This window comes from Saccopteryx bilineata, chromosome 2, assembly GCF_036850765.1.
Source record: "Saccopteryx bilineata isolate mSacBil1 chromosome 2, mSacBil1_pri_phased_curated, whole genome shotgun sequence".
Lineage (NCBI taxonomy): Eukaryota > Metazoa > Chordata > Mammalia > Chiroptera > Emballonuridae > Saccopteryx > Saccopteryx bilineata.
The window spans coordinates 185,986,914-186,000,449 of NC_089491.1; the positions used below are offsets into that span (position 1 = coordinate 185,986,914).

Consider the following 13,536-nt stretch of genomic DNA (forward strand, 5'->3'; position numbering starts at 1 on the left):
TCATACAGAAGGGAGATATAAGTCCCTTTGCTAGAAGGGAAGCCACAGGTAAATGGAAAATATACATGTACTTATACTTAACCTATGATTACTAGCTACTTAGAGGGAGGGTATCTCCAAAAGGATGTATACTTTAAACTAAAATTACTTATTGCCAGCTTCGTTGTCAGTAAAGGTTAAGATTTTTATATATAAGTTGCAGAAGGTTTGTACAGATTGTAAGAAATTAATCAGTAACATTTGTTTCTTCAGTAGACTGTATTACTATTAATGAAAACATCAAATCTACCTGTTAAATATCTGTTGCATGTTATAGGCTAATATTCCTCTCAACAGCCTCAAGCACCTCGTTAAAATGAGTTAAGGACTTGACTCAGGATATAAAACCAGTGGGGAATGTGATAAGGTACCAGAGAACTGTGAAACTTAGTACTGGCAATGCCATTTTAAAGAGGAAAAGCCAAGCTTCTTGCCTCCTCCTTTCTTTAGAGAATGCAGGGAGGAGGATGTGGGAGCTTCCTGGCTTACAAGGGCAACTGGGTTATCTAGTTTAACTATAGTTCTCTGAAAGAATAAAGGTTATCTGAAGAACTTTCTTTCCCTTTCAGTAAGACAATATTGACATATCCTACACTGACTTTAACTCTTCCTCCCTTCCTGGAGTTCTGAGAGTAACATATACCTCTAGACAAAGGAATGGGAGGTAGACACTAAAAGACTTGTGAATGTCTTTGATATGTAAAACAACATCACTATTGTGTTACCTGGTAAGTTTTAATATGTAGGAATGTTTTTTATAGATCCTATAGAAAAATGTTATAAGCTTGTTAATAATTAATTATTATATCATGCTCCCCTTCCTTTTCCCCCAACCTATATGTGATCAAGTCTATATAATGAGCTGCAGGGCTATTTTGCGCACACACGATTTGGGTTAGCTATACCTCTGTAAGTCATATGCAGCCGGTTTATTAATAAATCTCCTCCTAAAAATTCTTCTGTATCCTGCCTTGGTGTCTCTACATAACCTGCGGAATTAAGGTATGCTACTTTACAACAGGTAAACAAATGGGTTTTTTTTCTTTTACTTTTTATTAATTTTTTTAGAGAGTGGAGAGAGTGAGAGAGAGAGAGAGAGAGAGAGAAGGCAAGCCCAAGGTTTTGAACCGGCGACCTCAGCATTCCAGGTCGACGCTTTATCCACTGCGCCACCACAGGTCAGGCAACAAATGTTTTTTAAGTTTGCTCGCTTGTATTGAGGCAGTGCTGTGTATGCAGCCTGTGGAAGGCTGCAGGTGCTTGCCCTCAGGGTGGCAGATTGCAAATTGCTGATTGCCTTCCTGCTTGGGAGGGGCCACTGTTTGTTATTGTTTGCTGGAGAAAGGGATTTTACCCTTAACCTGTTTTGCTGGGAGAGCAGAGAAAGAGTCCAGAGGGTGAGTCCGGGTTATGGAGCCAGAGACCAAGTCGGGGCTTGGGAGCCCTGATTTCCACCCAACCTGTTTGGCTGGGAGTGCTGAGACTTGTGGGGTCCTCAGATGGGAAAAAGGGTAGCGGTCTTCCCTGCCTGTTTGATCGTCTGCTGTTAGGAGACTTTAATAAACAGAATGGCCCACTCTTTTCTGGCTCCACAGTTCCTTTACCGTCTGCCCGAATCCAATGTGAACCTGCATCTGCAATGGCCATGGTGGTGGCTACAGGCCTTACAATACATTTTAAAAACAACTCTTCTCTAGGCTAGTATATATTTTATTACAGTCTGCTTAAACTTTTGATGAATAATTAAACTCTCAAAAATAGTTCACAGAATACCATCATTAAAATTTTATTTCTGGCCTGACCTGTGGTGGCGCAGTGGATAAAGTGTCGACCTGGAAATGCTGAGGTCGCCGGTTCGAAACCCTGGGCTTGCCTGGTCAAGGCACATATGGGAGTTGATGCTTCTAGCTCCTCCCCCCTGTCTCTCTCTCCTCTCTCTCTCTCTCTCTCCTCTCTAAAATGAATAAATAAAATTTAAAAAAATAAAAAATAAAATTTTATTTCATCCAGTCCTTGAAACAACCTAGCTAATACACTTTTCACTGTATCTGAGATTGTAACTTTAGGCCAATAAAGGTACAGGTTTTGTTTGTTTCATACCAGGTTTGAGGATTTTAGCTGACAATTTTCATTTCGTCTCTCCCTCCCTAGATCAAGTCCACTCACTCTGACAACAAAGCTTCCTGGTGCCCTCTCCATCCAAGCCCAGACTTGTAAAGCTGGGGGACTTCAGGCAGAATGAGCTCGAAGGCCTCCGGCACTCCTGTTCTTCCCCCAAACTGCAGCACTTCTTCTGCAGAAAAGGCTTCTCAGTGCTTTCGGTTTATTTCCAGAGTCTGGAAATGACTATTTTGGCAATTTTGTGGGCAGAGTTCACTGGCCATTGCACACTGCCATACCAAGCAGTGGCAAATAATTTTGAGAGAACAGAAAACCACAAGTTTTAGATACTGTTTTTTACCAAAGGGATATATTAGAATAGACACTTCTTGATAGGCTCCCTTCTGAACCCCAAATAATTTCATCATAACTTTCCCTGATGAAAAAGAGAAGGCAAGTGGCCCAGGAAACTGCATATGGGACTGCTTCACAACATCCAACCTATTTCTAACTCATCAGGAACCCTAGATTTTCACTCTTTGCCTCATATCTCTTTTTCAACATGAACAGATATAGTGTTTGAATCAATATCCACACCTTACAAATGAGAAGTAATATACAAATCACAGCAAACTCTCTAAAAGGGGCTTAGGAATAGAAAAACATCACGGTACCTATTGGGAGGACAGGTGTGGGTCAAATAAGCTTGCAAATATGATGTATATGTTTGCTCGCTTATAGTTTGAGTATGGGGGACAGGCTGTAAGCAGGCAGGGTGGTTATAACCTAAGGCTTAGTTTTAAGACTAAGCTTTTCCCCACACCCTTGATTGTTGCATGATGTGGGGTGGTGCACTCTTATAAGAAATCCCATTTATGCCTTAGATAAGTGACTTTGTATCAGAGACTTTCTTATTTGTTTATTGGATCAAAGGTTTTGATTTCTACACTATAAAATGGGACAGACCAAGGGCTTTCTCTCTCTCGGTTCCTGAAATTAGCATTGCATAGGAGAGGCAGTCAAGATGGTGGAGTGCTGAAGGAGAAGCCAGTTTGTGCAGAGAGGAGGAGATGGGAAACAGAGGTGAATAAGGCTGGTGAGGTAGAAACTTTGATTCTAGGAATACTCGGACGAGTCAGTGGCTTTGGGAGCCCTGAGTGGAAAGGGAAGTGTTTTCCCACTGTGTATATTTCTCACCCACCGGGTGCAAGCTAGGATTAAATGTAATGACCTACCAGTTCTTGGCTCCGTTGTTTCATTACCGTCTGTCTGAATCAAATGTGAACCTGCACGGGCCAGGTGGCTGTGATGGTGGCTGTGTCTACTGGCTTTACATTTTATGAATTGAGAAAAGGTTTAAAATTCATCATGTGAACTATAGAAATCAAGAGCTTTAAAATGTAAGAAACGTACACATTTTTAAAAAATTATCTTCAAATGACTTGCACTTAAGGAAATTTTCCTTCTCTCTTTTCTCCATCTCATTTTATTTACTCATGTATTCTTTTCCTGAGTGAAACAGGCTGTCATAAAAATCTAAGACGTCATATTAACAATGATAAAGTATTTTCCTCACACACCAGCAGTTTTAATCACCCTCCTTCCCAATGAGAAGAGAGCAAGAGAGAATGAGTGGTTTCTCTAGATCATCACAGCACAACACATAGATATAAAATGGGTAAGACTGCTCAAGCCTTTACAAGATGGAGACATACCTTCTGATTGGTATCAGGAAGGATTTTCTCTTATCCTTATTCTTTTGGTTATCTCATATCCAGTTACTTATTATTAAAAAGGTTTGCATTTCTTGAGGAAGGGCACTGAATGGGTGTGGGCTATGCTACTTTTAGGGCACTATATCTGCTATTATTCTTACAGTATCAGAAGACACCACTGACCTGAGCCTTAAAACACTACTAAAAGTAATGCAGAAGAATTGTCTTTTCCAACCCCAAACTGCACAATGGCAAAGCCATTTGCACCAACCACCCCGGTAAACATCATCTTGTCTCTTCTTTTCTGTGACCTCCAGAATACATGCTTATTGATGTGACATTCGAATAAAAGCTATAAAAATATATTAATAGGCTTTAGAAATAACTTCAAAGGAACTAGTCCAGTAAACAGGTGAGCCCAGACTCCCAGGATGGCTAGGAGCTGAAGAGTCCTTGAGATAGAGAAGTCGTTAGACTCCCAGGATGGTTAGGAGCTAAGGAGTCCTTGAGATAAGGAAGTCACAAAGAACTCCTAAGACAGTAAATGTAACCACATCCTAGGGGATAGATAGGGATATTTCCAGCTGGGGCTTTCAACTGTATGACTGGTTACTAAGGCACGTGACTAGAATTTAATTTTAGGGAGCCAATTGCTAAATGCCAAATTTGCTTCTGTATGAACTGCTTGCTTGCTACGCTATAAAAACCCCTAGACTGTAGGCGCTCGGTGTGGCTCTTGTTACTACCACTAGAGTCCACCCCTGCGCAGGTTTATTTTCCTTTGTTTTGTTCTCTAATTCTTTTGGCCATAAAGATTTGTCTTAAACTCTCCAAGCGTCTCCAGTGTCTGTTTTACCCGGCGAGTGCTACATTTTATGGGGGCCCGCCCGGGATTGCCCATTACGGGTATCTTGACTGGAGACAGGCGGAACAGCTGTTTAAGCTGGTGAGTATTTTGTTGTAGAATTTCTTGGTTTTGTATTCTGGCTCCGGAGCTCTTACAGTCTGTGGTGGCAGACAGGACGCTGTCAGTGACCCGCCCAGACACTCGGGCCAAAGGGCAGGACGCTGCCGGCCGAGGTTTCTGTTTCTGTCTGAAATCGATCGATCGTTTCAAAGTAGTGAGCTCACTCGCGCCGCGCTGCGCTGCTGTCTGGTTGTCTGTTTAGCCTGAATGACTGTGTGGGAAATTTTGTGTATTGCCCTCCTGGGATTTGCTGCATTGTTGTGTTTAGTGTTAATTTGTTTGCCAGTACAGTGTGATCAGCGCTCATCTATTTGGATTACCCTGCTTATAGGGTGGGGAATCCTGTGTGTTGTCTTTGTAGGACTAGAAGCATACCTGGCTGAGAAAAACAAGCACCGCGAGATGGGACAGCAAGAATCTACTCTTAAGTCCCCTCTTGATTGCATTCTAAGTAACTTCTCTGATTTTCAGAAGAGAGCTCAGGGTTATGGGGGACCTCCACCCGATCGAGAAACTCTCCGGACCTTAAGCCAAGTAGAGTGGCCATCTCTTAAGGTTGGATGGCCATCTGAAGGAACTTTTGATCTGCCCATAGTTTTTGCAGTAAGAGCTATTATATATCAGGTACCTCACCCAGACCAATATGTGTATATAGATGTTTGGATAGATATAGCTACAGATAAACCTGGGTACATTAAGAGGTGCATAAAAGCAAATCAAAAGGTTAAGAGAGCTATTTGTGTGAGCGCTGCGGACATTAAGCCTCGCCCTCCCTCCGCTCCACCTGCACCTGAAAAAGAGCATCCCAAATCGTATCCGGTCCTTTCTGATGTTACTGAGGATATAGCAGACCCTGTAAATTATCCTCCTCCTTATCAGAAGCCCAGGGAGCCAGATTCAACTGTGCCCGAGAATGTCCAGAGTCCTCCCCACACCCGGGGGGAACTCCTTATGCTCAACCTTCCTTTGCCAGAGGTGCCCCAATGTTACCTCTTAGGGAGGTGTTGCCCCCACTAGATGAAGGATCACATGCACCATCCCGAATGATTTATATTCCTTTTTCTACTAGTGACATTTATAACTGGAAACATCAGACTCCGCCATTTTCAGAGAAACCTCAGGGGTTAATTTCTTTGCTTGAGACTGTTTTCAGGACCCATCAACCAACTTGGGATGATTGTCAGCAGCTTTTGCACACTTTGTTCACAACGGAAGAAAGAACCCGCATCAGCCAAGAAGCTGAAAAAGTATTTAGGGAAGAAGGGGGCACTGAAAGGGACCTAGAGAGGACTCTCCCCAGGAGCCCCCCCAGTTGGGATCCAAACAATGACAGGGATAGGGAATCGCTTACCCAATATCGCCAGGCTCTATTAAGGGGAATAAGGGCAGCTGCTAAGAAACCAACCAACTTTAGTAAGGTAGGTGAGGTAACTCAGGGGAGGGATGAGTCCCCTGCTGCATATTTAGAGCGGCTAATGGAGGCCTACCGGGTTTATACCCCTATTGATCCTGAGGCAGAGGAAAATCGCAAGCTAATAAACATAACCTTTGTCACTCAGGCAGCCCCAGACATTAGAAAGAAGCTCCAGAAAATAGAAGGATTTGAGGGAAAGAATAGGAGTGAATTATTAGAAATAGCACAGAGAGTCTTTGTCAATCGCGATGACCCTGAGTTAGGGAGAGCAGCTGTAAAACTACTCTTGGCACAGCAATCAAAAGGAAAGAAAGGGAAACAGCAGCCCTTTAAGGGAAAGAAGGAAACTTTCCCGCAGAAGCAATTAGATAGAGACCAGTGTGCTTATTGCAAAGAGAAGGGTCATTGGAAGAAGGATTGCCCTAAGCTACAGGCCGTAAATCAGGAACAAGGCTCACAAGTTTTGCTCCAATTAGATTGACGGGGCCAAGGCTCCATTTCCGTTGGCCCCCAGGAGCCTATGGTCACATTGTCAATTGAAGGGAAACCAACTACCTTTCTAGTTGACACGGGGGCCACTTATTCCGTCCTAAAGAGACCACTTGGGACATTACAAAAGGAATCCACAAAGGTAATAGGGGTCACTGGCAAAGCTGTCACATATCCTCGAGCCACTGCACGGATTACGGACCTGGCGCGGGGGACTATTACTCATTCCTTCCTGATTATTCCAGACTGCCCTTACCCGCTGTTGGGACGAGATCTGTTGCAAAAATTTCAAGCAACAATAACCTTCAACCAGGAGAAGGATGCAGAAGGCAAGGTATTAGTGACTGTGCCAATATCAGAAGAATACCTGATTGCCTCCCTCCCGGAAGGTAAGAGCGGGTTTAAGGGCGTCCCCGAGGAAGTAAAGCAGCAGGTTCCTGGAGTTTGGGCAGAGAACAATCCTCCGGGATTGGCAATACATCAGCCGCCTGTAGTAGTGCTGTTGCGGAGCGATGCTAGCCCAGTACGCATCAGACAGTATCCTGTGCCTGCTCGGGCTAAAAAGGGTATAGCGCAGCACTTGAGGCGCTTATTGGAAGCCGGGATTCTCCGGGAATGCCAATCTGCCTGGAACACTCCTTTGCTACCAGTACAAAAGCCTGGAACTCAAGACTATCGCCCAGTGCAGGACCTGCGTGAAGTGAATGCTCGGGTAGAGACCATACATCCTACTGTGCCAAACCCCTATACCCTATTAAGTTCATTGCCACCGACTCATGTTTTCTATTCAGTATTAGATTTGAAAGATGCCTTCTTTTGCATTCCATTAGCAAAGCAAAGTCAGGAAATGTTTGCCTTTGAGTGGAATGATCCCGAGAATGGACTTTCAGGCCAATACACTTGGACCAGGCTCCCTCAGAGTTTTAAGAACTCCCCAACCATATTTAATGAGGCTTTATGCAAAGACTTACAGGAGTTTCGAGCCGGCCACTCTTCAATTGTACTGCTGCAGTATGTGGACGATCTCCTTATCGCGGCCCCAAACCAGGAGAGTTGCCAGGAAGCTACGTTAGAACTACTCCAAGAATTGCAACGGATGGGCTATCGAGTATCTGCTAAGAAGGCCCAAATTGTCACCCAAACCGTGAGTTACTTGGGGTATGACTTGAAGGGAGGACAACGTAGTTTGTCTAGCCAAAGAATTCAGACCATATTACAGATTCCTGAGCCTGTCAGTAAAAGACAAGTGCGAGAATTTTTAGGTGCTGTGGGATATTGCAGACTTTGGATACTGGGATTTGCAGAACTGGCCAAACCTTTGCATGAGTTAACACGGGGAAAAGAGGAACAATTTGTATGGACAGAGGAGGCACGAGAGTCTTTTCAAAAACTTAAGGAGGCCCTAGTTGCAGCCCCGGCATTAACCCTGCCAGACTTGTCTAAGTCCTTTCAACTATTTGTGACTGAGAAAAAGGGCATTGCTCTAGGGGTCCTCTGTCAAGAACTGGGACCTTGGAAGAGACCAATAGCCTATCTGTCCAGAAGACTAGATCCCGTGTCATCAGGATGGCCCAATTGTTTGAGAGCACTTGCTGCTACCTCCATCCTTGTTAAGGAGGCCAGTAAACTGACTCTGGGTCAAGACATTCAGGTCATTGGAGAGCACTATTTAGAACAAGTGCTGCGGGCTCCACCGGATAGATGGATCTCGAACGCCCGACTAACACAGTATCAGGCACAGTTGCTGAACCCCCCCGCAATACAATTTTTGAAAACAACGGCTTTGAATCCTGCTACATTGCTCCCGTTGCCAGACTCATCGGTGATCCATGACTGTAGACAAGTATTAGATACCATTACAGGAGCCAGACCAGATCTACGAGATCAGGCCTATGAGAAGGTAGATTTAACCCTGTTCACAGATGGAAGTAGCTATGTTCGGGATGGGCAAAGGTATGCTGGAACCGCAGTGACCACTCAAGATACTGTGTTATGGAAAAAGGCACTGCCTAAAGGCACATCTGCACAACGGGCTGAGCTTATCGGACTCACACAGGCCCTTAGAATTGCTGAAGGGAAAAGTGCCAACATCTATACAGACAGTAGATATGCCTTTGCCACTGCCCATGTACATAGCGCCATCTACCGGGAGCGTGGGTTGTTGACTACTGCAGGAAAAGAAATTAAAAATAAGAATGAAATTGTAGCTTTATTAGAAGCCATTTAGTTGCCTAAAAAGGTGGCAATAATACATTGCAAAGGACATCAAAAGGGGGATTCCCCTATAGTAGAAGGAAACCACTTTGCTGATCGAGCGGCACGGAATGCAGCAGAAGAGGAGGAACACGTTAACCAACTGCTACTCATCCCACCCCCTACTTTGCAAATAGAACCGAGGTATGAGCCTAAAGAAGAAGAGAAAGGTGAGCAACTAGGGGGTAAGAAAAGTAAACAGGGATGGATAGAATTACCAGACAACAGAATATACCTACCACAAGGAGTGTTAAGACAAATAATTCAAGAAATACATAGCAGCTCCCACTTAGGACAACAAAAACTAGAACATCTAGTAAGAAAATATTATGAGGGAGCAGAAATCAGAGATATCATACACTCTGTTGTGTCTAGGTGTCAAGCCTGTGCCAAAGTAAATGCTGTCAATAAGAAATTACCTCCTCTCATCAGGCACCGAGGAAAAGCTCCTGGAGAGCTGTGGGAAGTAGACTTTACCGAAATGACTCCAGGGAAATTAGGCTACAAATATTTACTTGTTCTAATAGACACCTTTACTGGATGGACTGAGGCTTTTCCTACAAAAGGAGAGACTGCTTCAACAGTTTGTAAAATACTTTTAAGAGAAATCATTCCACAATATGGCATTCCCATTGCTGTAGGGTCAGATAATGGACCTGCTTTTGTGTCCAAAGTATCACAAGAATTGGCAAAAAGATTAGGGATCAATTGGAAATTACACTGCATTTATCGGCCTCAAAGTTCAGGGCAAGTCGAGAGGATGAATAGGACCCTTAAAGAGACTATAATTAAGTTAAGAGAGGAGACTGGCGAAAACTGGGTAGAGCTACTCCCTTTTGCATTATATAGGGTTCGAAACACACCTTATACAGGAAAATAGACTCCTTATGAGTTAATGTATGGGCAACCAATTCCTTTGGTTCCACAAATAACAAGGGAAGAAATTGAGGGTTCTAATCAAAGTTTTCTAAAGTCCTTACAGGCATTGCAACTGATACGTGCAGAAGTACGGGCGCTTAGAGACCAGCAGAAGGACCAACTCAAAGGACTTCAACTGCCAACTCCACCGGAGCCAGGACAATGGGTATAGATTCTTAACCACCGTCGTGGGAACCTTGCCGCTCGGTGGCAAGGACCGTTCCAGGTACTGTTCAGCACGCCCACAGCTGTGAGAATAGCTGAAAAACCTTACTGGATTCATCTATTACATGTAAAGTTAGCTCAAGAACCGAGCTTGAAGGAAGCAAAATGGAGAGTCAAAGCGGATCCCCACAATCCCTTAAAAGTGCGGTTCTTACCCGAATTGTAGCAATAGTTTTCTTTTGTATGTTGTTCAGTATTAAACCAGTACCTGCTTTCCAGGAAACCCTGAATCATCCAGAGAATTTATGGGTGGCTTTAGCACGCACCCTAAATGTCTCATCATTTTGCCTTGAACAGGATAGTCATACTCATTTCATGCTAGGAAAATGTCTACGCCCGGTATGTAAACCGGCAGCTGACATAAGGAATTTAACTTTCTTCTCCAGTATCCCTAATAAGACTGTAACTTATCTAGATTTAGCAAACTGGGGAAAAGCTTCTTATCAGTTGCCAAGACATGCATTACGGATTCATACTCCCCATAGCATTATTGTACCCAATGATACTTGTGTTCTTTTTGTTAATTGTAGTAAAAATTGTAAGACAATCCCTGGTTATTTACCCAGTAATAATACTGTCAAATACCCTTCCATTTATGGCTATGTTACCCTGCCTACTGGATGGTTCTTTACCTGTAACTCTATGACGTATAATTATATTCCCCCTAATCTTACTGACACCACTTGTTGTTTATCTAGGATTGCTACTTTCTTACCTAATAAGAATGATTTGTGCCTGACCAGGCGGTGGCGCAGTGGATAGAGCGTCGGACTGGGATGCGGAAGTACCCAGGTTCGAGACTCCGAGGTCGCGCGCGGGCTCATCTGGCTTGAGCAAAGAGCTCGCCAGCTTGGACCCAAGGTCGCTGGCTCCAGCAAGGGGTTACTCGGTCTGCTGAAGGCCCACGGTCAAGGCACATGTGAGAAAGCAATCAATGAACAACTAAGAAGTCGCAACGCGCAACGAGAAACTGATGATTGATGCTTCTCATCTCTCTCTGTTCCTGTCTGTCTGTCCCTGTCTATCTCTGCCTCTGTAAAAAAAAAAAAAAAAAAAAAGTAAAAAGACATCTTTCTAAAAAAAAAGAATGATTTGTTACTTCTTGAGCATAATACCACTCTTCGCAGTAGGCGTGCTGCCTCCATCCCTGTAGGACCTGAATGTCATGATGAAGTACGATTGTTGTCAGAAGCTGAAGGATATGCCATAATTTTAAGTGTTGTAGGGAATCTAGTATAGGGTGCTTACAATCATAGACAAATCCAGCATTTAGCTTGTAACTTAGCTAAAAGCATCAACGAAACGTCTCAAGCATTGACTCTTTTTAATAATGAACAGCAGCAATTACGTCAAGCTATTTTAGATAATCGGGCGGCTATTGATTATCTATTATTATTCCACCACCAGGGTTGTGAAAAAATAAAAGGAATGTGTTGTTTTAATTTAACTGATAACAGCAATGAAATCCAGGATAAAATAGATAAGATAAAACAGTTAGCAGAGCACATTCAGCAAAATAATGACAATTTAGATTGGTTCACTTCTATATTCAAACTGTCACCTTGGCTAACTACATTGATAACTACACTAGCAGGACCATTGTTAGTATTGTTATTGGCCCTCACTATTGGACCCGTAATCCTTAACAAGTTATTTGCTTTTATTAAGGAAAGAATAGAAACAGTTAAAATAATGATTTTATCTCAGCCGTACCAACTCCTTAGTGCAGCCGAAAAATCTCCGTTATAGTTAAGGATTTAACTAGGACAAAGAAGAGGAGGAAATGTGACATTCGAATAAAAGCTATAAAAATATATTAATAGGCTTTAGAAATAACTTCAAAGGAACTAGTCCAGTAAACAGGTGAGCCCAGACTCCCAGGATGGCTAGGAGCTGAAGAGTCCTTGAGATAGAGAAGTCGTTAGACTCCCAGGATGGTTAGGAGCTAAGGAGTCCTTGAGATAAGGAAGTCACAAAGAACTCCTAAGACAGTAAATGTAACCACATCCTAGGGGATAGATAGGGATATTTCCAGCTGGGGCTTTCAACTGTATGACTGGTTACTAAGGCACGTGACTAGAATTTAATTTTAGGGAGCCAATTGCTAAATGCCAAATTTGCTTCTGTATGAACTGCTTGCTTGCTACGCTATAAAAACCCCTAGACTGTAGGCGCTCGGTGTGGCTCTTGTTACTACCACTAGAGTCCACCCCTGCGCAGGTTTATTTTCCTTTGTTTTGTTCTCTAATTCTTTTGGCCATAAAGATTTGTCTTAAACTCTCCAAGCGTCTCCAGTGTCTGTTTTACCCGGCGAGTGCTACAATTGACAGGTATAAAGTTTAGCCACTCAGTTTAATAGCAACCAACAGAAGGGTGGGGGGAGAAAGTCCAATAAAAAGGCAGCCAGTGGACAGTGTAAAGACAGAGGACAGTGTAGAATTACATATGTTCAGTGGCTTGCAGGTCAATATTAGGTCAGTCCTGTATATTTCCACATAGCATCTAAATAATTCTTAACTGCCATAAATTTTTAAACTCAAAACAAAACAATTAAAGAACAGCTTTTTCCTGGCCCTACAGTAAAGGGTACTGATCAAACATCACTTCATTTTCTAGATGTTTCTGCCTTCCATCTTCATGCTGTCCATGGTGCAGCATCAACCTTCTGGACAAAGTGGTCAGGAAGAACACCTGCCGAGGACGTGACTCTTAAGGCTGTTTTCAGAAGAGTATATGGGAAGGGCAAGAAGGAGAATCCTTCAGTGGGAAGAAATTATCCTTTCTCTCTTTGAGGAAGAAATAAAATACATATCCTTACCTGATGGAAGAGAGGGCTGTGTGTCACAGGGATCCCCAGACCACTGAAGCACATTCCCAGGACCATGTCATCGGGAGCATCATTACTGTAGCAACGACACTTACTGGCAAGAAGTCTCCTGATGGCCTCTCTGCTGAAGACCATGCTAGCGGGAAGTCAGGACAGACAAAGGGGTTAGAGCTGCTCCTTGCAACCATTAACCTGAATAAAGAAATATCATTCTGAGGCCACATTTCTGACAGAAAAGACACTGACATCAGCAGTGTTGCAAATTTAATATAAATTTTGGGGGAAATGTTTTTGTGCTTTCTGTGAACAGGTAGTTTTATTTCTTTTAATATTTCTCACTAATACTATGCCATGTTCTTTTTCCATATGCTATTCATTGGAGATTGAAATTGTCTTTAGTTCCAAAAATCTCAGTGAGATCAAAAACAAAATCTGCCCACACTCCCAGCAGGTAGATGGACACAGAAAAACTAGGTACCTCAACACAGGCAATAGGCGATAATGAAATCAAATCTAATTTCAAAGCCATGCATTGTCCAAGTGACTCCAGTCTATAGAACCTTCTATAAGTTACTTTTGAGAAGGGGAG

General features: G+C 43.0%; 1 protein-coding gene across 1 annotated transcript in view; it reads right to left on the reverse strand.

The window, feature by feature from the left end:
- The window catches only part of B3GLCT (beta 3-glucosyltransferase), a 146,432-nt gene that overhangs the window by 8,054 nt on the left and 124,842 nt on the right, over window positions 1–13,536 (reverse strand). The window contains exon 14 of the mRNA XM_066258909.1: window positions 12,939–13,083. Within this exon, the coding sequence (XP_066115006.1) occupies window positions 12,939–13,083 (145 nt within the window). The remainder of the gene's footprint in view (window positions 1–12,938; window positions 13,084–13,536) is intronic.